Source organism: Piliocolobus tephrosceles, chromosome 19 (genome assembly GCF_002776525.5).
Source record: "Piliocolobus tephrosceles isolate RC106 chromosome 19, ASM277652v3, whole genome shotgun sequence".
Lineage (NCBI taxonomy): Eukaryota > Metazoa > Chordata > Mammalia > Primates > Cercopithecidae > Piliocolobus > Piliocolobus tephrosceles.
In genome coordinates this window covers 13,421,898-13,446,081 of record NC_045452.1, presented here as the reverse complement: position 1 = coordinate 13,446,081, position 24,184 = coordinate 13,421,898, and the positions used below count along the sequence as shown (strand labels likewise).

At 46.2% G+C, this 24,184-nt stretch overlaps 1 protein-coding gene across 19 annotated transcripts in view; it reads left to right on the top strand.

Moving 5' to 3' along the window:
* LOC111521831 (GATOR complex protein DEPDC5) overlaps positions 1-24,184 on the top strand; it is a 170,381-nt gene that overhangs the window by 106,523 nt on the left and 39,674 nt on the right. For 16 of the 19 annotated variants that reach the window (XR_003306698.2, XR_003306696.2, XR_003306697.2 and 13 more), the window contains 6 exons: positions 619-727; positions 14,082-14,236; positions 17,000-17,077; positions 18,022-18,154; positions 20,540-20,648; positions 23,823-24,050. Coding sequence is in view for 12 of the 19 variants with exons in the window: in XM_026447062.1 (XP_026302847.1) it covers positions 619-727; positions 14,082-14,236; positions 17,000-17,077; positions 18,022-18,154; positions 20,540-20,648; positions 23,823-24,050 (812 nt within the window). In the remaining 7 variants the exon portion in view is untranslated. Of the gene's footprint in view, positions 1-618; positions 728-14,081; positions 14,237-16,999; positions 17,078-18,021; positions 18,155-20,539; positions 20,649-23,822; positions 24,051-24,184 lie in introns of those variants that run through there. The other 3 variants (XR_003306701.1, XR_003306700.1, XR_003306703.1) reach the window with 2 other exon arrangements.

The window sequence follows — 24,184 nt, the reverse complement described above, 5'->3', positions numbered from 1 at the left end:
CAAGGCTGGAGTGCAGTGGCACGATCTCGGCTCACTGCAACCTCTGCCTCCTGGGTTCCGGTGATTCTCATGCCTCAGCCTCCTGAGTAGCTGGGACTATAGGCGTGCACTGCCACGCCTGGCTAATTTTTTGTATTTTTAGTAGAGGTGGAGTTTCACCGTTTTGGCCAGGCTGGTCTCAAACTCCTGACCTCAGGTGATCCGCCCACCTTGGCTTCCCAAAGTGTGGGGTTTACTGGCATGAGCCACCACGCAGTCTTAACATTCAGAATGTGCTTTTGCTGGTATATTAAATAAAAATTGAGAAAAAAGTATTTTTACAAGAATTTAAAAAATGGTGTTCAAACCATGTCAGTTCCCTTTTTAAGGTCATATATAAGCACCAGATGCTGCCAGAATGCTTTTAAAATTGGATTATTTTTTGATTTACTGTGGAGGACTGGTGATTGTTCAGCACAATGAAAGAAATTAAGCATGTCATAAAGGGCTGGAAAGGGAAACAAGGCAGAAATGTGTTTCAAAGATGACAGCAACAGAGCTGTCTGCATCTTGGCGGACATGGATCCTTCACCAGGAAGCTCTGAGCAAGCTGCTGTCCTGTGCTTTTCCTCCTTTCAGGTGCCTGGGAGAACAGCAGGCAGCTGTGCATGGTGGGAAGAGCTCTGCCCAGTCAGCCGAGAGCAGCAGCGTTGCCATGACTCCCACCTACATGGACAGCCCACGAAAGGTAAAGGAAGCCACTATAGTGGGGAGCTGTCCTGTGCTCTCAGAGGCTCAGTGTGGAGGGTAAAACAGATAGCCCTTCAGATCCAGGATTGCATGTGCTGAGGCTTTGGATGAATTATACCCTGAACCCTTTAAGGGTTCTATTACTGTTACTATTTTTATATAAGAACTTTGATAGCCCTTCAGATCCAGGATTGCATGTGCTGAGGCTTTGGATGAATTATACCCTGAACCCTTTAAGGGTTCTATTACTGTTACTATTTTTATATAAGAACTTTCTTGCTCACAGTTGTAAGGAAGCTAACTTCTAGTTAAATCCAGATATAAAACAGTCAGTCATGCTTGTAATTCCAGCACTTTGGGAGGCTGAGGCTGGAGGATCACTTGAGCCCAGGAGTTTGAGACCAGCCTATGCAACATAAGGAGACCCCATTTCTAAAAAAAATTAAAAATAAAATTAGCTAGATGTGGTGGCATTTACCTGTAGTCTCAGCTACTCAGAAGGCTGAGATGAGGGGATCCCTAGAGCCCAGGAGGTTGAGGTTAAAGTGAGCCATGATCACACCACCTCACTCCAGCCTGGGTGACAGAGTGAGACCCTGCTTCAAAAAAATAAGATACAACAGTTAAGCTAAACTTTGTTGGTTCAATGCCCAAGATCTGGCCTGAGCTTTGTATTTGGCCGTCTGGTTTTCCTTCACCCTCATCTTTAGCTTTCCCAGAGGGGAATAGAAAACTACTGAAGCAGCCTCCACCAGAGCTCTCTCTTCTTTGATAATGAAATTCCCATCAGTTTTCTCAGACTACTGAGAAATACAGTCAAATGGGAGCATCCTGGGGTGGGTGGAAAATACAAAAAACCTGAGACTTTAGGCCTTTATCAGGAACAAGTACAGTAGAGGAGCCGAAAACTCCATGGGTCTTTTAAGACCAATCGACTTGGCTCTGTCAGCTCCTTCTGGGAAATTCGGACTCTGAGATTGCTCTGTTGTGATAGGGCGAGTTGACTGTACTTACCACTCTCTTGTCTCTATCACTGGGAGATGAAGGAGATTCAACACATATATGTTATTTTTCAAAATTGTGGTCAAATGATATATCTGTGTTTATTTTACCTCCATATCATGAAAATTTCCCATGTCATTAAATGTTTTACAAAAGCATGATTTTTAAAAATAGCTATATAATTTTTTTCTTTCATTTTTTTCCCTCAGGAACCCCAAAGAAAAAAATAGCTATATATCATTTTATCGTGTGAATATGCCTTCATTTATAACTTCTTTTGGTTAAAATTGTAGATGGTGATTTTTTTTTTTTTGAGACGGAGTCTCGCTCTGTCACCCAGGCTGGAGTGCAGTGGCCGGATCTCAGCTCACTGCAAGCTCCGCTCGCTCCCGGGTTCCCGCCATTCTCCTGCCTCAGCCTCCCGAGTAGCTGGGACTACAGGCGCCCGCCACCTTGCCCGGCTAGTTTTTTGTATTGTTAGTAGAGACGGGGTTTCACCGTGTTAGCCAGGATGGTCTCGATCTCCTGACCTCATGATCCGCCCGTCTCGGCCTCCCAAAGTGCTGGGATCACAGGCTTGAGCCACCGCGCCCGGCTAGATGGTGATTTTTAAATGATTTTTGGTATTTTTCTATAAACTTGAAAAATTATTCTACAGTATACCACAGTTAAAATGTTGTAGTGACTATGCTTGCAATAATTATTTGACCACACTTCTGATTAATTCCTTAGTCTAAATACTAGAATTACACTACATGGGTAGAGGGATTAAAATCTGAGAAAAAAGTATCAGCCAAGGCTGTGGGCAACTTGTAAGCCAAATGTTGGCAAACCTAAATACGTATTTTAGACTTTGTGGCCAAAAGGCAAAACAAAGCTATTGTGTAAGTACGGTATTTCCATAATCATTTAAAATTATTTTTAAACATAAAATTTTTTTCTTTTTTTTGAGACAGAGTCTCGCTCTGTCACCCAGGCTTAAGTGCAGTGGCATAATCTCAGCTCACTGCAGCCTCAGCCTCCCAGGTTCAAGCAGTTCTCCTGCCTCAGCCTCCCCGGTAGCTGGGATTACAGGTGTGCACGACCATGGCCAGCTAATTTTTTAAATTTTTAGTAGAGAGAGGGTTTCACCATGTTGGCCAGGCTGGTCTCGAACTCCTGACCTCAAGTGATCCACCCGCCTCAGCCTCCCAAACTGCTGGGATTACAGGTGTGAGCCACCACGCCCACCCATAAAAACCATTCTTAGCTCATTGGCTGTAAAAAAATCAGATGGCTGGCCAGATTTGGTCTGCAAGCTGTAGTTTACCGACCGCTTCTCTAGGGAGTGGCTTTAAGTACCAAGGATAGTCTGTGTGTAAGGAATGATCTGCTGACCATGAGTCTTTTCACCTGTCCTCCTTCACATGTACGTAAACCTCAGCACCTCTGCTTCTATATGTTCTGGCAGAGAAGGGACACAGTGGAACAATGAGATACAAATCACCGTGTGTGCTGTCCACCAGGTTTTGCCTCTACTCATTGCCATCTTTGAGAATCAGAAACAATGCCGAGGACAAGACTGAAAAGCAGAAAAATTATAGTCACAAATATATTAGATTGCTGTTTAGAACCCTCTCCTGATCATCCAGGTGAACACTAAAATCCACATGCATGAGCCATCAATAGGGCCGGAAGTAAACTGAATAGTCAAGGTGAAACAAAATGCCATGAGATGGCCAAAGCAAAGAGCCCTGCTGACATGCTCGGAAATGCCCAACCGTGTCCCCAAGGAACACTTCACGTTAGAATGCGTTGCGAGTGCTGCATCAGCATCTGCACAGCCACAAGTTTCCAAGGTTTCGTATTTGAGTTTGCAGTCACTTATAGGAAGTGGCAGCAGTATCAATAAAATGGGCACCTAAATATTTCAGTTATTCTACCTTTGGAATTGAGGAAAAGTTCCAGAAAAGCAGAGAACTTGAGATGTGTCATGTGCCATTCCTGAATTTCTATGATAACCAGGCATAAAAAGTAAAAAGATTGCAAAAGGACAGAGGGTGCTACTTCAGAATGATGGAAGGAGGGGTCACTGAAAAAGTCCTCTGTGTGATTTTTGTTTCACAGACATGGCTGCTTGAACTCCACATGGGTAGGGTAGGGAGGGAATGACAGCTTTAGAAAACCCCTCACAATGTGAGTGCTGTGTATCTGACATTATATATGTCTTAGCTTGCTGATGATTTTGTTACACAACCAGTGGAGGAGAAGGTATGGCTGCTTCTGTATCCCCTGTTTGCTAAAAAAACTAAGCAAGAACTTATCCTGCCTTGAATCCTCTCCTCCCATCTGGCTGCCATGTTTAGTAACAGGCAGAAAAAGCTTCATGGCTCAATGTATCTCTCCAAGAGGGTGACTGGTTACCCAGCCAGGTGGGAGGCCAGGATATTGCCACCAAAGCCCTTACCCTGCAGCCCCACCAAGCTGCTCTGTGGCCTTTTCATCTTCCTTGGCATAGATCTGAAGGAATTTCAGAGCTATGTGGGAGGGTGAGAGCATCCAAGCCACGCTCTGATGAGACCAGAGAGAGCTTGGACACACCTTCCAACCTGGGTGCTTTCTCCCACACAGATGGGATATTCTGCCCAGGAAGGTGTGAGTTTCTGCTCATGCTTTGCATTTGGATATTGTCTTTCTGGGTGGATCTCTCTCTCTCTCTCTCTCTCTCTTTCTCTTTCTTTTTTTTTTTTTTTTTTTTTTCTTTTCCCATCCTCTTCTTGTGTCCTTGTTTCTCTCCTTCCCTCCTTGTTTTTATTTTTATTTTTTGTTTTTCATACCTGTCTCCTTCCCCTGATGGTTAACCACTGGTACACATTCCGTGTCTTCGCTTCCTTGCACCTGCTGCTGCTGCTTCCTCCTCCTCTGACTTCAGGACGGGGCCTTCTTTATGGAGTTTGTCCGCAGCCCACGCACAGCATCGTCCGCCTTCTACCCTCAGGTTAGTCCAACTCCAGGGCTTTGCATGCCTGTCCCATTGGCAGACGCCACGAGCTGGCCTTCTGTTAGGCTCTGAACACATGGCATTGGGCTGCAACTAAATTTGGGGGGCAGTTGAAATTGAATTTGGTCTCAGAAGTGTACATTCCCTTCCATCTTATTTGTGGCGGCGAAGCGGGGATGGAAGAGATTAATGTAGAAGAACATACGGTTGTATCAGTGATGACTTTCTCATCACTGTCTGTTTTACATAGTTGCCACTGATTCTTTGCCAGTTTGCAGCATCTTCACTTTTAGGTTTTATGAGCAACATGAAATATGCTTACTTTAGGGCTGAACAGTTATTTTTTTCCCCTCCCAATACAACCGGATAAATTTATAACAGTGTGGCAGGAAGTGGTGGAAAAACACAGCAAATATTTATTAATAGGTGTGTGCTACTTCATAGGTCGAAGGTGTAGCTCACTTAGCTTCTGGATTTCCGTTAAATTATTTGTCAGTTAAAAGATTTGGACCAGGCCGGGCACAGTGGCTCACGCCTGTAATCCTAGCACTTTGGGAGGCCGAGACAGGTGGATCACTTGAGGTCAGGAGTTCAAGACCAGCTGGGCCAACATGGTGAAACCCCATCTCTACTAAAATTACAAAAATTAGTCAGGCGTGGTGGCACATGCCTATAAGCCTAGCTACTCAGGAGGCTGAGGCAGGAGAATCCCTTGAACCCAGGAGTCAGAGGTTGCAGTGAGCCAAAATTATGCCACTGCACTCCAGCCTGGGCAACAGAGCCAGAGTCTGTCTCAAATAAATAAATAAATAAAAATAATAAAATAGAATTTTTTAAAATGAGAAAAGAAAAAGTTGTTAGCTGGTTAAATGGGCATACCACTAGTGAGTGACTGAGCTCCTACATCATTCTGTGCACTGCACTGGGAGGGTAAGGGTTTAGTTAACATTGGGACAGATCAGAGGTACCATGCCTTTCTGTGCAAGTCTTCAGCTATCCCCAACTGCCTCTTCCCAGTCAGCGGTGTAACTATAGGCAAATCCCTGTAAGGACCTTTGAGTCCTAATCTAAGCAACATCTCTAAACTCTGAGTATGGGTAGAGCACTGTATTTTTGGTTTAAAACAAACATTGGTTGATCCAGACCTTTTACTTTCTTTTTTTTAGAGGTAGTGTCTTGCTCTGTTGTCCAGGCTGGAGTCCAGCCTTAGCCTCCCAAGTAGCTGGGATTATAGATACGAACCACAATGCCCAGCTAATTTTTTTTTTTTTTTTTGAGACGGAGTCTCACACTGTCGCCCAGGCTGGAGTGCAGTGGCCGGATCTCAGCTCACTGCAAGCTCCGCCTCCTGGGTTCACGCCATTCTCCTGCCTCAGCCTCCCGAGTAGCTGGGACTGCAGGCGCCCGCCAACACGCCCGGCTAATTTTTTGTATTTTTAGTAGAGACGGGGTTTCACCGTGTTAGCCAGGATGGTCTCGATCTCCTGACCTTGTGATCCGTCCATCTCGGCCTCCCAAAGTGCTGGGATTACAGGCTTGAGCCACCGCGCCCGGCCCAGCTAATTTTTAATTTTTTTCGAGGTAGGGTCTTGCTATGTTGCCCAGGCTGATCAGCTCCTGGTGTCAAGTGATTCTTCTGCCTTGGCCTACCAAAGCATTGGGATTACAGGCATGAGCCACTGTGTCTGGCCATTAACCTTTTACTTTGTGGTTTTTTTGTTTTTGTTTTGAGACAGAGTTTCACTCTAGTTGCCCAGGCTGGAGTGCAGTGGTACAATGTTGGCTCACTGCCACCTCCACCTCTAAAGTTCAAGCATTTCTCCTGCCTCAGCCTCCCGAGTAGCTAGGATTGCAGGTGTGCACCACCACGCCCAGCTAACTTTTGTATTATTAGTAGAGAAGGGGTTTCACCATGTTGGCCAGGCTGGTCTTGAACTCCGGACCTCAGGTGATAGGCCCACCTTGGCCTCCCAAAGTGCTAAGATTACAGGCGTGAGCCATTGTGCCCGGCCACCTTTTACATTCTTACAGGAGACTGTTATGGAAAGTTTTAGACTCAGGAGAGGCACACAAATAAGGATTATATTACCTACCAGTGTTTTGTTGAAAAGGCGAGAAGTGAGGTGGGAAGATCACTTGAGCCCAGGAGAATAAGACCAGCCTGGACAATATTAGGAAAACCCTGTCTCTAATTTTTAAAAAAATGTATACATAAAAAAAAAAATTATATTGGGAGGCCAAGGCAGATGGATCACTTGAGGTCAGGGGTTCGAGACCAGCCTGGTCAATATGGTGAAACCCCATTTCTTTTTTTTTTTGAGACGGAGTCTCACTCTGTGGCCCAGGCTGGAGTGCAGTGGCCGGATCTCAGCTCACTACAAGCTCCGCCTCCCGGGTTTACACCATTCTCCTGCCTCAGCCTCCCGAGTAGCTGGGACTACAGGTGCCCGCCACCTCGCCCGGCTAGTTTTTTGTATTTTTTAGTAGAGACGGGGTTTCACCGTGTTAGCCAGGATGGTCTCGATCTCCTGACCTCGTGATCCACCCATCTCGGCCTCCCAAAGTGCTGGGATTACAGGCTTGAGCCACCGCGCCCGGCCCCCCGAAACCCCATTTCTAATAAAAATACAAAAATTAGCCCAGCATGGTGGCATTCACCTGTAGTCCAGTTACTCAGGAGGGTGAGGAAGGAGAATTGCTGGAACCCGGGAAGCAGAGGTTGCGGTGAGCCGAGATCATGCCACTGCACTCCAGCCTGGGCAACAGAGTGAGACTCTGTCTGAAAAAACCAAAAAAAATTCTATCAGAGATAGTAAGAGCTCTCTGTACATACACAAAATTAAATTGTACTTTTTCTCTATGTTTATTTTTTATTGTGGTAAAATATACAGAACATAGAACTCGCTTTGTGTATTTTCTGATGTGCAGCATAGTATGGAGGAGGGAGGCCAGTGGAGTCAGATGGCTGCTTTCTTTTTTCTTTTTTTTTTTTTTAGACGGAATTTCACTCTTGTTGCCTAGGCTGGGTGCAATGGCACAATCTCGTCTCACTGCAACCCCAGCCTCCCGGATTCAAGTGATTCTCCTGCCCCAGCCTCCCGAGTAGTTGGGATTATAGGCATGCACTACCATGCCCGGCTAATTTTTTGTATTTTTAGTAAAAATGGGATTTCACCATGTTAGGCTGCTCTCAAACTCCTAACCTCAGGTGATCCACCTGCCTTAGCCTCCCAAAGTGCTGGAGTTACACTCATGCCTGGCCCAGATGGCTGCTTTCAAATCTTGGCCTCTATGCTATGTCAGGGAGCTGTGTTAGTCCTGTGAATTAACCTTCTGAACCTGTTTCTTTATTTAAAAAAAAAAAAAAAAAATTTACTTTGTGTGTTTCTTCATTTGTTAAAGGAAATAAAAAATAATTTCTTTGTAGGGTTGTTCTGAGGATTAGAAATAATATCCATTTCTCAGCTGCACGTGGTGACTCGCGCCTATAATCCCAGCACTTCAGGAGGCCAGATTGCTGGGATCTCACTTTTTTTTGAGATGTAGTCTTGCTCTGTTGCCCAGGCTCAAATGCAGTGGCGCGATCTCAGCCCACTGTAACCTCCGCCTCCTGGGTTCAAATGATTCTCCTGCCTCAGCCTCCCAGGTAGCTGGGACTATAGGCATGTGCCACCATACCCGGCTAATTTTTTGTATTTTTAGTAGAGAGAGGGTTTCACCATGCTGGCCAGGCTGGTCTCCAACTCCTGACCTCAAGTGATCTGCCCGCCTTGGCCTCCCAAAGTACTGAAAGTGCTGGGATTACAGAAGTGAGCCATTGCGCCTGGCCTAATTGTGTATTTTTGGTAGAGATTGGGTTTTGCCGTGTTGGCCACGCTGGTCTCGAACTTCTGACCTCAGGTGATCCACCCGCCTCGGCCTCCCAAAGTGCTGGGATTACAGGCATGAGCCACCACACCCAGCCGTATTTTTTTTTTTAATCTTATTGTGTGTCTATTTATTAGTAGCCTCACCTTTTTTGGAATGATGTAAGATATAAAAATATAAGTAACACCAGGCACAGCAGCCCACACATGTAATCCTAGCACTTTGAGAGGTGGAGGCAGGAAGATCCCTATTAGTCCAGGAGTTTGAAATCAGCCTGGGCAACACAGTGAGACCTTGTCTTTACAAAAAATTTAAAAGAAAATTAGCTGAGTGTCGTGGTGCATGCCTGCAGTCTCAGTTATTTGAGAGACTGAGGAGGGAGGAGTGCTTGAGTCCAGGAGGTGGAGGCAGCAGTGACCATGATTGCGCCACTGCACTCCAGCCTGGGAGACAGAGCAAGACCTGTCTCCAAAAAATATATATATATATATATATATATATGATGGACACATAGAGGAAGGAGGTTGCCTCTGTGACAAAATTCAGATCAATTGAGATGGCAGATTCCAAGCACCTGCTGGGTGTAGGGCTGTGCCAAGTGCTATGGGAAATAACAGGGATGAATAAAATCCTTTATGAATATTAATGCCTGTCTTCTGCTCACCCCTAGATGGCAAGCTTCATGAGGGCAGAGAGAAGGTTTTAATTTGGGATAATATTCTCCTTCCCTGATCTTGACCTTGGAGAACATCTGAGCTGTGGGTCTGCAAGTTATTCCCAAGCTTTCCCTCTCTGTAAGGCATAGGGGATTCTGTCATGGATCCCTTGCAATGCCTCTGTCTGCCTGGCAGGAGCTGAGTGTCTGGAAAGCAGGAGCCCACTTAGCCCGTTTGTCTCCGGGTAAGACAAAGCAGAGTGTCATCCCTAGCAGCCTCCAGGCACAGTGGAGAGCTGGGCTGGCAGATCCAACTGTTTCCTTGTAGCTGATGACCCTCCAGCATGAGAAAATGGGGCTGTGACAAGCCCACGAGGTGTAAGGTAGAAGACCCGTGGGGGGCGCCTGTGGTGGGTGGTGCTCATCTCAGAGGCATCTCTAACAGGGCTCCCTCCCTCACTTTCTCCTGTAGCTTGGGAGTGCCAATACGTGGGGGGAAACTGGGGATTGGTGCTGCTGCTGAGAGGTTTGAGTTTTTTTTTTCATCAAACACCAGACTTAGATTTTGCCATTTTTTCAATTAATGTCTTCTTTCTGTTCTAGGAGCCAATCTCGGGTACCACATTGCCTGGCTTCCCAGTCTCTTCTAATCTGTGACTGTTTCTCAGGCTTTCCTTTTTTTTTCATTTCTTTTTTTTTTTTTTGAGACAGAGTCTCGCTCTCGCTCTGTCACCAGGCTGGAGTACAATGGCACAATCTCTGCTCACTGCAACCTCCGCCTCCTGAGTTCAAGCGATTCTCCTGCCTCAGCCTCCCAAGTAGCTGGGATTACAGGCGCACACCGCCATGCCTAGCTAATTTTTGTGTTTTTAGTAGAGACAGGGTTTCACCATGTTGGCCAGGATGGTCTCGATCTCCTGACCTTGTGACCCGCCCACCTCGGCCTCCCAAAGTGTTGGTATTACTGGTGTGAGCCACCGCGCCCGGCCCTTTCCTTATTTTTTTAAATGACCTTCACTGCCTTGAGGAGTCCTGGCCAGGTGTCCTATAGAATGTCCCCAGATCTGGGTTTGTCCACGGTTTTTTTTCGTGGTTAAACTAGAGTTACAGCTACTCAAAAAGATACCAGAAGTGCCCTTCCCATCATGAGGTACCTGAGATCCACACAACATCACTGGCGACGATAACCTTCATCACTCGTTCATCACTTGGTTAATGTCATATTTGTTAGCCATATCCACTATGAAGTTACTATTTTTTCCTTTCTTATACTCCATTTTTTGGAGGCATGTCACTAAGTCTAGCCTACTCTAAAGCAGAGGAAGGAGTATCTACATATGTTAAATGGAGTCCTTTTTTTGGACAATGTTCATAAGATTCTTAAGATGAAAGACATCTCCCTCTGCTTGGCTCTTTACCAGGCATCTACGTGAGACATCTACCATTCCGTCCATCCCACCTGCCATTTATCTTTATTCACCACTGATCTTATTCCAAAAAGTTGCTTCATGTGGATCATGGAAGTAAATGCAGCCCCTAAAATAAAAACATGACTAGATGGGGGAAATTCAGGTAAAGAAGAAAAATTAGACAGGATGTAATATAAGGCCTTGTAAAGTAGATAGAATTTTGTGCCAAATTCAGCTCTGAACCTCCTGGTAGCCACAGAAAAGTGGGAAACCTCTGTTCCAAGACTCAGAGTGATTATAAAATAAAGACAACCAGATTCCTTGGGAGAAGCATAACTTTTCCTGGTATTAAGATCTAAACAAAATGCCTTTTCTGTACGGCCCCTTAAAAGATAGACATTGTGTGATACATAGATAGAGCAGAGGTCAGGAAACTATGGGGCAGATCTGGTCCACCATTTGCTTTTTGTAAATAAAGTTTTATTGGAATAGAGCCACGCCCATTCATTTACATATTGCGTATAGCTGCTTTCTCACTTTCTTAGTCAAAGTTGAGTAGTTGTGACAGAGACCATGTGGCCCACAAAGCCTGAAATATTTACTCTCTGATCTCTTGCAAAAAATGTTTCCCAATTCCTGATCTAGAGGACAACGCCTTAACCACCCCCCACCCCCGCTCCCACCAAAATAGGACTGCAGGACTAATGTGCATTTCTGGTAATGGCCTTCAGGTTAGGCTGGTAGAGCAATTCTTGTATAGTACATGAGAGAACCCCACTACAGGGGCCCAGAAGGCAATGCCTAAGAGCCACTCTTACATGCATAAGAGCTGGGTCTAGTCCCCTTTATTTAGCTTATTCTCATTTAAATTTACGGCATGGTAAACCTTACTGGTTAGAGGCAGGTGGTAATTGGTAATTGCAAGCTGTCTCTTGCTGCATTTCTCTGTGTGTTTATGGTGCCAGCAAAACCTGTGTGGTTTTTTTTTTTTTTTTAAACAAATCATTGAGCCTGCTGTAGAACAGCAAAATGGTTCTATCAGAACCAGGAGGAACTTTACCCTCCAAGGGTATCTAGAGACGTTTTTATTTGTCATAATTGGGGGTTGGGGCTGATAGGTGAGGAGGTATTACTAGTATCCAGTGGGTAGAAGCCAGGGATGCTTCTGAACATCCAACAATGCACAGGACAGCCCCCTACAACAAACACTTATCTCACCCCAGAGGGCAATAGTGCTGAGACTGAGAAGCCTTGTTTTATTTTCTTTATTTCATTTTATTTTATTTTTTTCAGACAGGGTCTCTCTCTGTCGCCCAGGCTGGAGTGCAGTGGCAGGATCCTGGCTCACGGCAACCTTTGCCTCCTGGGCTCAAGCAGTCTTCCCACCTCATTCTCCCAAGTAGCTGGGACTACAGGCGTGTGCCATCATGCCTGGCTAATTTGTGTATTTTTTGTAGAAATGGGGTTTCACCATGTTGCCTAGACTGGTCTCAAACTCCTGGACTCAAGTGATCTACTCACCTTGGCCTCCCAAAGTGCCGAGATTACGGGCGTGAGCCACCACACCCAGCTGAGAAGACTTGTTTTAGAAAACAATTTTTGCTAATAAAATATCTGATAGAAAGATGCCTTCTGGAAGTACCAAAAAACCTCAAGTTAGGAGGTTCTAAGAGCCTTACACTTTTCCAGAATTGCTCTGAAAGGCTTAGTCATTCTCTTCATATACTTGCTATGAGTATAACCTTTGATGCATGCTGCTGGGCTTCCAGGTGAACAGGTCATAATCCTGCCTCCAGGACCCTTAAAGGAGATACAACAACATTACAGGCTGGTCACAGTGGTTCACACGTGTAATGCCAGCACTTTGGGAGGCTGAGGCGGAAGGATCAGTTGAACCCAGAAGTTCGAGATCAGCCGAGGCAACGTAGCTAGACATTCTCTACGCAAAAAAAATAGGCACATGTGATGGTGCATGCCTGTAGTCCCAGTTACTTGGAAGGCTGAGGCAGGAGGATTGCTTGAGCCCAAGAGTTTGAGGTTACAGTGAGATGTGATGGCACCACTGCACTCCAGCCTGAGTGACAGAAGGCAACCCTGTCTCTGGAAAAAAAAAGATACAACACCATTATGTGAGGCACAACTCGGCAGCTACCAGAAACTCATAGAGGTCCAGAGTAGAGAGGGAGATGGATCTGCTTGGAGCCTGGGGTGGAGTGAATCAGAGAACAGTTTGCTAAGGGAGCAGCATTTAAAATGGCCCTAAAGATTGATGGGATTAGCCAGGTGTGTTGGCTCCCACCTGTAATCCCAGCTACTTGGGAGGCCGAGGCAGGAGAATCACTTGAACCCAGGAAGCAGAGGTTGCAGTGAGCAGAGATCGTGCCACTGCACTCCAGCCTGGGTGACAGAGCAAGATTATGTCTTTAAAAAAAAAAAAAAAAGACTGATGGCTTTTTAGCCACTAGTTGTGGAGAAGAGCACCCCAGGGTGATATGGGGCACGTAGACAGGATTTATACACACAGGGTTTCATTTGGCTGGAAACATACACGTGGGTGAATGGTAGGCAGTGTGGTGAGATCTCACGTCAAGCCAATGTGGCGCAGGACCCTTGATGTCCTGTGAGTCGGTTTGCAGTGTGGGGGTTCATGGGGAGACTTGAAAGTTTTCAGAGTAACAGAATGATGGGATTGGAACTGTTCTTAACAGATGATGCAAACAGAGCTGGCTCACAGGTAGGGTTTTTGAGGGAGAGGCCACAATCAGGGGCCAGTTAAAATAGTGTTACAGCCCTCTCTGGCCAGAGGAAGTACAGGCATGATTTAGAGATGCATGTGAATCTGCAGAGGGCAGGCCACAGGACTAGGCCTGTCTTTAGATGAAAAGCTGGAGAAGAGATGGCTCTGAGAGTTGAAGCTGAGCAACTGAAAGATAGAGGAAAGGAGGTTTGGGATGGTGGGAAAGGGTGGGTCACGGTGGACAGAGGATGTACATTGTGATGTTCACCTATTTCTCTCTAAATGTGGTCTCTCTTTCAGTCCTGCTGTCCTCATAAGGAGTAATTCTGACTTCTCTACTCTTTCTATGGAGATTTTTCTTTAGTGTAAATCTTGTTGTTTGAGGCAGGTATTGAAGCGATTTCTTTGGTCCTGGGGATTTACTGTGAAGAGTGGCCTCTCGTCTGCCCTGGTTTGGAGGGTGGGAGTTCCCAGCTGCTCTGATAGAAGGCAGTGCACACAAGACTGGGTAGAGCCTCTAGACTCCTTTAGCTCTGCCACTAAGGGACCAAGGGAAAATGGGAATGAGAGGAATAGAAAGGATTGCATTAATTTTTATTTTTTGTGAATGCTTATTGAGTGAATAAGCCAGTACAACTTATTTACTGTGTTTTCCTGTCGGTTATTTTGGGATTCAAGTATTCGTTTTAAAATCTCCTGCAGGTATCTGTGGACCAAACAGTCACTCCTATGTTGGACAGCACCAGTTTGGGCATAAGCACAGGCCAATCCGTGGACAGAGGCAACAGCCAGACCTTTGGGAACTCCCAGAACACAGGAGAACAGGGCTACTCCTCCACAAACTCCGGTGACAGCAGGTGAGATTCAGAGTGGCCAAACTCGTGTTCCTGGGGAGTAGGAGTAGTCTGATTTCAAAGGCTGCAGAGGCTGGAAGTCCAAAGCTCTGGGCCGAGTTCTGACTCTGTCACAAGTCACATGGGACCCTGGGCAAGTTAGTCCTTACCCACATCTGTATGGTGGGAGTAATGATCTGTTTCCTGCCGTCCTCACAGGATAGCTAAGAGGTTCCCACAGAGACATAGGAAAGTGTCAAGCGCCATGCAGGAGTACAGGGCTTCTGGAAGGGGCCCCTGCCTAATCTGTCTTGTTCACTGTGGCGCCTGTGGCACGATGTCTTGCATGTCATAGCATGCAGTCAGTAAGGAAAAGAACAAACAGTGGATGAATCACTAATTGTGGCCAAACATGACTGTTCTTCTATTCCTTAGTATCCGGAGGAAAAGGAAGCTGTCTGTACTTCATTTGCTCGAGCAAGTGCACCAGCTTTTAATGCTGTTGTCAATTCTGAGAAACCTTTTTATTTTCTTCCCAGCTGTGTTTGCTTTGTAATAATTATGTCCCAGTCTATTCTTTTTTTTTTTTTTTTTTTTTTGGAAATGGAGTCTTGCTCTGTCACCCAGGCTGGAGTGCAGTGGCGCGATCTCTGCTCACTGCAAGCTCCGCCTCCCAGGTTCACGCCATTCTTCTGCCTAAGCCTCCCAAGTCGCTGGGACTACAGGCGCCGGCCACCACACGCAGCTAACTTCTTGTATTTTTAGTAGAGATGGGGTTTCACCATGTTAGCCAGGATGGTCTCGATCTCCTGACCTCGTGATCTTCCTGCCTTGGCCTTGCCTCAGTCTGTTCTTACTGACTAAGCAGTCCTTGGCAAAATGATCTAAAGATACTTAACTTTCTGAGAGCAGAAAGTTCTCTGGGGCAGCTTACTTGACTGACCTCTGTCAGGAGTCACTCTGTTTCCCTTATGTCATAATTTCTGTGCTGGCTTAATCTTTGTCTCATCTACTGCAGCCTGTTCATTCTGGCCAGTAGAGGTGAAGGTCACTTCAGAAGCAGGAGCAGGTCTGGACTTCGCTGCTCCCTACCTTCACTCATGCCCATATCCCCATCAAGCCTACCTGGCTTTTTGCTCTAGACGTGGAGGAGATTGGAGAGGCTGCCCATTGCATAGAAATTGAATGCATTTATCGACTTCCTCATTGCTTACAAGGGTAGAACAGTAGGTTTTCTTTTGCTTTCAGAAGAAGTGAGGAATTAGGGGTGTTTAGGCTGGAGGTGAAAAGACCAAAAATGACATGGCAGTAGAATCAGGACCAATGACTGAAAAATACAGAGAGCAGATGCTATTTCATGATGAAGAACTTACTAGCAGTGGGTCCTGCTGCATGCAAATGGCCTGCACGTAGAGGAGCCGAGTTCTCTGCCATTGAAGATGTTCACACAGATAGGACAGCCTCTTGCCCAGACTCGTGGTCTCAGCAGAGACTCAGGCGTTAGAAGGAAGTTCAAGGGTCTTTGAAAGCTTTTTGTAACCCTGAAATTCTGAAATGCTTCCAGTGATTTCTGGATCCTCTGAATAGTTATGAAGAGTAGTCTGGGACTGAGGAAAGGGAGAAGTTCAGAAAACTTGAGGAGCTTCTGGATAAGCCCCGCAACCGGCCCAGTTTGATATGGTGGGTGGCCATTCAGCTGCTGAATATAAAGCATGTTTTAAGGGACCATCACACCTTTGAGCAAGAATGTGGACAGCAGGTGGTGGAACGGGCTTTGGAGAGAGACTGACCTGGATTCAAATCCACATCCTGGTACTTCCTGGTACTCTTTGACCTTCAGCAGTTCCTTTAGTCAGTTTCAAAGGGTTGGTGTCAATTATTTTAGTATTGTTTACCGCTTTGGGCTTCATGTGTGTCAGCCCTGTACATGTGCTCAGCATCGTATAAACATTCGCCTCACATCAGCCCTCAAAGACAGGAGCAGCATTAACCCCATTTTTCACACGGGGGAACTGAGGCCAAGAGAAGCTCCATAGCAGGTTAGTGATGATACTGGGATTCCGTTCCCCATGCTCTTACAGTGTTACCTAGTCCTCTCTGGTCAGGATTCAATGAAGCTACCTGTGAAACGCTCTTGGGGCAAACCCAGAGCAATCCAGGAGGTTTCTTGGAAGTGGCTGGGCCTTGGGCCTGAGGAATATTATTAAAAGGAGAGATGCTTACTAAGGGCAAGTTTGGACACAAAAGTACTTTGAATTCTAAATGTGGACATTTTATTTTATTTTTTTATTTATTTATTTGAGACAAGAGTCTCGCTCTGTCACCCAGGCTGGAGTGCAGCAAGTGGCACGACCTCAGCTCACTGCACCTTCCACCTCCTAGTTTCAAGCGATTTTCCTGTCTCAGCCTCCCAAGTAGCTGGGACTACAGGCGCATGTCACCATGCCTGGCTAATTTTTGTATTTTTAGTAGAGATGGGACTTTGCTGTGTTGGCCAGGCTGATCTTGAACTCCTGACCTCAAGTGATCCACCTGCCTCATCTTCCCAAAGTGCTGGGATTACAGATGTGAGCCACCAAACCTGGCCCTAAATGTGTACATTTTAAAATAGGAAACCCCCCATGAGATATCCCGCTGTTATAGCTGTTTGGAATTTACTAAAATGCCTTTAATGTCAACATTGTCCTGGTTTCTGGCTGCATAAGAAGGGGAGACTGTTCCTAATATTCGTGCTCTTGACTGCATACGTGCCATCTTGCTTTGCTGACCTGACACCTTGTGTTACAGCTCTCAGCAGCTGGTGGCAAGCTCCTTGACCTCATCCTCCACCCTGACAGAGATCCTGGAAGCCATGAAGCACCCCTCGTAAGTGGCTCATCACAGCGTAGGGTTGGAAGGTTCCCAAAGGCCTGTGCCATAGCCATGCTCAGGCAGTGTGATTTGGTGGATTCATACATCACTGTACTTCTCACCAGTTTTGAGACCTTGGGCAAGTCACTTGACCTCTCTGAGCCTCTGTTTCCTTGTTTGTAAGATAGGATTTTTTTTTTTTTTTTTTTTTTGAGGCGGAGTCTCACTCTGTCACCCAGGCTGGAGTGCAGTGGCGCCATCTTGGCTCACCCAACCTCCGCCTCAAGATGGGAGTTTTTAAAAAGAGATATTTTAGAAAAGGAGTTAAGCCACAGGGTTCATGTAAAGATTCAATGAAATAATTATGTGAGGTACCTAGTATAATGCCTGACAAGTATAGGTATTATCTGAATGTCAGTTCCCATCTTTTCCCCTCCCCCTTCTCCTTTTCCCCCTGTAACAACTTCTTTGATTTTTTTTTTTTTTTTTTTTTTTTGAGACAGAGTCTCACTCTGTTGCCCAGGCTGGAGGACAGTGGCATGATCTTGGCTTACTACAACCTCCACCTCCCAGGTTCAAGTGATTCTATCGCTTCGGCCTCCCAACTAGTTGGGATTACAGGCATGCACCACCATGCCCAACTAATTTTTGTGTTTTTAGTAGAGATGGGGTTTCGCTATGTTGGCCAGGCAGGTCTCAAACTCCTGACCTCAGGTGATCCACCCACCTCAGCCTCCCAAAGTGCTGGGATTACAGGCGTGAGCCACCGTGCCCAGCCCCCTTGTAACAACTTATTTTGTCCTCTCATGGGTATTTCTCTGAGTCTAGGAATAGCATAGGGACACTGCTTTATGGTATTAAATGCTCTAGTGGGAGTCCCTTCTTTTTCATCTTTCCTTCCACTTATTGCCGTGGGGCATACACATCCCCTGCTCCCTGCTCACCACAATGGAACCCAGGACAGGAGTCCAGCTGCTCTCTGAACAGAAGGGCCTCTCACCGTACTGCTTCATCAGCGCAGAGGTGGTGCACTGGCTGGTGAACCACGTGGAGGGGATCCAGACACAGGCGATGGCCATCGACATCATGCAGGTGAGACAGCAAGAGGAGCCCACAGAGCTGTTTGCTTAGGTCCCGAAAAATCAGGGCCTGCCTTAGAAGCCATCACCCTTTCCAGTAATGAGATCTACAGGTTGGGGTGAAGATTCATTTTTAATAAGTGGGAGGCCTTTCTGGAACTGATGAAAGAACAAGTCTTGCTTTGAAATACACTGTATTTTGACTTAAAAACCGTGCAGAGGCAGGGCGCGGTGGCTCAAGCCTGTAATCCCAGCACTTTGGGAGGCCGAGACGGGCAGATCACCAGGTCAGGAGATCGAGACCATCCTGGCCAACACGGTGAAACCCCGTCTCTACTAAAAAAAATACAAAAACTAGCCGGGCGGGGTGGCGGGCGCCTGTAGTCCCAGCTCCTTGGGAGGCTGAGGCAGGAGAATGGCGTAAACCCTGGAGGCAGAGCTTGCAGTGAGCTGAGATCCGGCCACCGCACTCCAGTCCGGGCGACAGAGCGAGACTCCGCCTCAAACAAAAACAACAACAAAAAAAACCATGCAGAATTTATTGTCTGAACTGAAATGTTTTGGACAGAATCTGTGCACTTATAAATCTCAGAGAAATCTCTATGATTTTTGGGGGAATGCCCTCCCTCTGACCTCAAGACCCCAGTTTCCCCTGGTCAATGCATGCTTATTCAAGACTCAATGCTGGATTCAAGGCTCTGCCCCATGGGCCTTCTGTCACCTTTTACTTACTCTGTCGGAGCTCTTAGCACAACAGCATGAAGATCTATCTGTCTCTCATTTGTCTCCTGCCTCAGCCAGCTCCTTGAGGGCAGGATTGCCTCTTATTTTCCATTCTGTATCACCAGTGCCAGGCATGTTGTTTGACACCTGGTAGGCACTTAGCACCATGCTTGCTGGATTTAATTACACTGCTCAGAAGTGGAACTCTGGAATATGGCACAACTGGAACAACAAGGAAATGGGGAAGGGCCAGTTGACTGAGCCAGTTCATGCCATCCTGTCTATACAGGGGCCCCAACTGGAAGTCAGTAATGTTTCCTCACCAGCTGGGTTGTCGTCATGGAAATGTTAAAATCAGTAACTGATTTGAATAAGCATGTGATTCTCAGTTCTCTCTTTGAGGGTTTTGATGTGCTGTTTCACATAGCCTTTGCTGTATACACTCTCATCTCCCTGAGAATATGATTTCCTTATTCAAATAATGAAATGCTACTACAGAAGTTAAAATGAATGAGCTGAAGGTGCATGTATCAACATGGATAAATGTCAGAAGCATGATGCAGACTGGAAAACCAACTTACAAAATGATATTATAATATGCCCTTTATTTAAAAATTTAAAATCCCAAAAGAATACCTTATATTCTCTATCATACATTTTTATATAATAAAATTATTTAAGAATAATATTACACTAACCATTTATTTCTGGGGAGAGGAAGATTAATGGGAGTGGGAGAGTCTATGGAGATTTCTTTTTTTTAATAAAAATATCTGAAATCAGTATAGAGAAATGTCAGATTTGTGAAAGCAGAATAGTGGTATATGTGGATTTCATTTTTTTTTTTTTTTTTTTGAGACAGAATCTCGCTTTGTCACCTAGGCTAGAGTGCAACAGTGCTAATCTCAGCTCATTGCAACCTCCGCCTCCTAGGTTCAAGTGATTCTCCTGCTTCAGCCTCCCGAGTAGCTGGGATTACAGGCATGCACCACTACACCAGCTAATTTTTGTATTTTTGGTAGAGACGGGTTTTCACCGTGTTGGCCAGACTGATCTCGAACTCCTGGCCTCAAGTGATCCACCCCACCTCAACCTCCCAAGGTACTGGGGTTACAGGTGAGAGCCACTGCTCCTGGCCATCTGAATTTCTTTTTTTTTTTTTTTTTGAGACAAAGTCTTGCTCTGTCTCCCAGGCTGGAGTGCAGTGGCCGGATCTCAGCTCACGGCAAGCTCCACCTCCCGGGTTTAAGCCATTCTTCTGCCTCAGCCTCCCGAGTAGCTGGGACTACAGGCGCCCGCCACCTCGCCCGGCTAGTTTTTTGTATTTTTTTTAGTAGAGATGGGGTTTCACCACGTTAGCCAGGATGGTCTCAATCTCCTGACCTCGTGATCCGCCCATCTTGGCCTCCCAAAGTGCTGGAATTACAGGCTTGAGCCACCGCGCCCGGCCCATCTGAATTTCTTTATGCCCTTCTGCATGTTTGAAATATTTGTTGATGATATGAGTTTACATTTTAAAATATAGTATATGTCAAGTATGACATGTCTAATCTGGGGGTGGAGGGTAGGGTCTCCTCAGTGCTCCTGTCACTCCCTTGTCTCCAGAGCATGACTGAGGGCTGCCCCTTCAAGATGCCCCTCTGCAGGAATTTCAGAGTTTCAATGTCTCTCCTAGAAAATGCTGGAAGAGCAGCTCATCACACACGCATCTGGCGAAGCCTGGCGGACCTTCATCTACGGCTTCTATTTCTACAAGATAGTAACGGAGAAAGAGCCCGACCGAGGTCAGAGCCGAGGCGAATGCGGTTGCCCACAGGGGCAAGTGTTTTTCCTGGTGACTTGCTCTTTCACATGATGGTGGTTCCTGAGCTGCATGTGTGACTTTGTATTATAAGTTGACAGATCTGTCGAATTCCTTCAGCCTTTGTACTTAATATAAGCACAGCCAGAGTGACAAGCGTTTCTTAAGCTACAGTGTGTTCTTGGTGAGAACAGTGTGGGTCAAAGATAAAGCTAAAAGAGGCCGAGGGACCTGGTGTGAGAAAATTCCCACACATCAGTTTTTGGTAGCTGTTTTTAATTAGAGCATCCCACCCTCTTGCCCACCCAGCCCAGGTGGTTCTGGTTATAATATCATGGACTCCAGTCCGTGATTCATAGCACTTTTCACTTGCTGGATCTCCAGTTCAGACTCCATTTCTACACCCAGGAAGACTATCAAGCCCTAGCAAGTTTTCCAAGTAATATTTTAAGTATCTGTGGGTTTTTTTTTTTTCCTTTTGTTTGTTTTTTTTAAATAATGAGAAAAAGTAATTCCCCAGAGGGAAAACTCTTTTAGCATGGTCGGAACTGGCTCACATAACTGGAGGCACCCCGGATTCAGACCAGCATCTCGCTGGGTGTGGTGGCTCATGCCTGTAATCCCAGCACTTTGGGAGGCCGAGGCTGGCGGATCACTTGATGTCAAGAGCTCAAGACCAGCCTGACCAACATTATGAAACCCTGTCTCTACTAAAAAATACAAAATTAGCCGGGCGTGGTGGTGCATGCATGTAATCTCAGCTACTTGGGAGGCTGAGGCAGAAGAATCACTTGAATCCAGGAGGCAGAGGTTGTAGTGAGCCGAGATTGTGCCACTGCACTGCAGCCTGGTTGACAGAGTGAAACTCTGTCTCAAAAACAACAGCAAGCCGGGCACGGTGGCTCACGCCTATAATCCTAGCACTTTGGGAAGCCGAAGCAGGTGGATTGCCTGAGCTCAGGAGTTCAAGACTAGCCTGGGCAACACAATGATACCCCGCCTCTACTAAAGTACTTGGGAGGCTGAGACAGGAGAATCACTTGAACCAGGGACGCAGAGGTTGCAGTGAGCCGAGATCATGCCACTGCACTCTAGCCTGGGCTATAGAGTGAGACTCCATCAAAAAAAAAAAAAAAAAAAAAAAAAAAAACAGGCCAGGCGCAGTGGTTCACGCTTGTAATCCAACACTTTGGGAGGCCAAGGCTGGCGGATCACGAGGTCAGGAGTTGGAGACTAGCCTGGCCAACACAGTGAAACCCCATCTCTACTAAAAATACAAAAAATAGCTGGGCGAGGTGGTGGCCACCTGTAATCCCAGCTACTAGGGAGGCTGAGGCAGGAGAATCTCTTGAACCCAGGAGGTGGAGGTTGCAGTGAGCTGAGATCGCGCCACTGCACCCCAGTCTGGCGACAGAGCAAGACTCTGTCTCAAAAACAAACAAACAAAAAAAAACAGCAACAACAGAAAACCAGACCAGCATCTCCAGTACACCTATAGCAAAAGGGGACCTTGTCTGTTCTAGAAGTGACTCCTATCCTGCAGACAAATGGCTTCTCTGCCTCTGGGTTTAAAGAATCAAATATGGCTGGGTGCGGTGGCTCACGCCTGTCATCTTAGCACTTTGGGAGGCCAAGGCGGGTGGATCACCAGGTGAAGCGATCGAGACCATCCTGGCCAACATGGTGAAACCCCATCTCTACTAAAAAATACAAAAAATTAGCTGAGCGTGGTAGTGCACCCCTGTAGTCCTAGCTTCTTGGGAGGCTGAGGCAGGAGACTCGCTTGAACCCAGAAAGTGGAGGTTGCAGTGAGCCAAGATCATGCCACTGCACTCCAGCCTCATGACAGAGCGCGACTCCATCTCAGAAAAAAAAAAACAATCTTACATGAGATGAAGCAGCTAGTGCCACTCCCTAGTGCTAGATGAAGCAGCTAGTGCTCTCTTGTTCAAGAATATGGCAGAAGTGGACGTGTGTGGGATTTTTTTCCTTGTAGCTACAAGTATATCCATTGACACTTTTCCCTTTAAATTATACGTTTGACCAGTAGATACCTATCTTACCTTCAGGTTGAAAACATACCAGGTTACTGTTATATATACTGAAATTTGAGGTATGAAACTGATCATAAGGTCAAGAATGGTGGTGGCTCATGCCTATAATCCCAGCGCCTTGGAAAGCTGAGGTATGAGTATCTCTTGAGGCCAGGAGTTTAAGGTCAGCCTGGGTAAGCAACATAGTGAAACCCCATCTCTACAGGAAAAAAAAAAAAAAAAGAAAATTGGCTGGGCGTGGTTGTACATGCTGGTCTTCACAGCTACTCAGGAAGCTGAAATGGGAGGATTGCTTGAGCCCAGGAGTTTGAGGCTATAGTGAGCCAGGATTGTACCACTGCACTGAAGACTTGGCAGAGCAGTGCAGACCCTATCTCTAAGAGAAAAAAAGAAATAAACTGAGAATAAAATATTTTTTAGGGCCGGGTACAGTGACACACACTTGTAATCCCAGCACTTTGGGAGGCCAAGGCAGGTGGATCACCTGAAGTCAAGAGTTTGAGACCAGCCTGGCCAACATGGTAAAAATCCCATCGACTAAAAATACAAAAATTAGCCGGGCGTGATGGCGCATGTTGCTACTCAGAAGGCTGAGGTAGGAGAATCGCTTGAACCTGGGAGGCGGAGGTTGCAGTGAGCTGAGATCGCACCATTGCACTCCAGCCTGGGTGTCAGAACAAGACTCAGTCTCAACAAAAAGAAAAAAAAATCTATATATATATTTTACATTGAAGTTCACATGATATAAAATTAACCATTTAAAAATGAATAGTTCAGGGCGTTTAGTACATCCACAGTGTTGTGCAACTCTCACGTCCATCTAGTTTCTGACCATTTTCATCACCCTGAAATGAAACCCCATCCCCTTAAGCAGTCACTTTCCAACTCCTCCTCCCACCCCCGGCAACCAGTAATCTACTTTCTTTCTCAAAGATTTGCCTATTTGCTGTGTTTCACATAAATGGAACTATACAGTATGTGGCCTTTTGTGTCTGACTTCTTTTACTTAGCATGTTTTTAAGATTTATCAAGTTGTAGCATGCATCATTAAGAAAATAAGCATTTGTGTTGAGTACTCCTTCTCTCCCCTCCACTTTTCCCAGTGGCCATGCAGCAGCCTGCCACCACCTGGCACACAGCAGGAGTGGATGACTTCGCCAGCTTCCAGCGCAAGTGGTTTGAGGTGGCCTTTGTGGCAGAAGAGCTCGTGCATTCTGAGATTCCTGCCTTTCTCCTGCCCTGGCTACCCAGCCGGCCAGCCTCCTATGCAAGTAGGCACAGCTCCTTTAGCCGAAGTTTTGGAGGACGGAGCCAGGCAGCAGCACTTTTAGGTACATGTTCAACCCAGACGAGGTCTGGGGGTGTGCCAGTGGGTGGCTGCGGGAAAGTAGTGGCCAGCCAAGGGAACGATGCCACATGAACCAGGATTAGAGTCGCTGAGGCTGTCACAACGGCCACCGTGTCT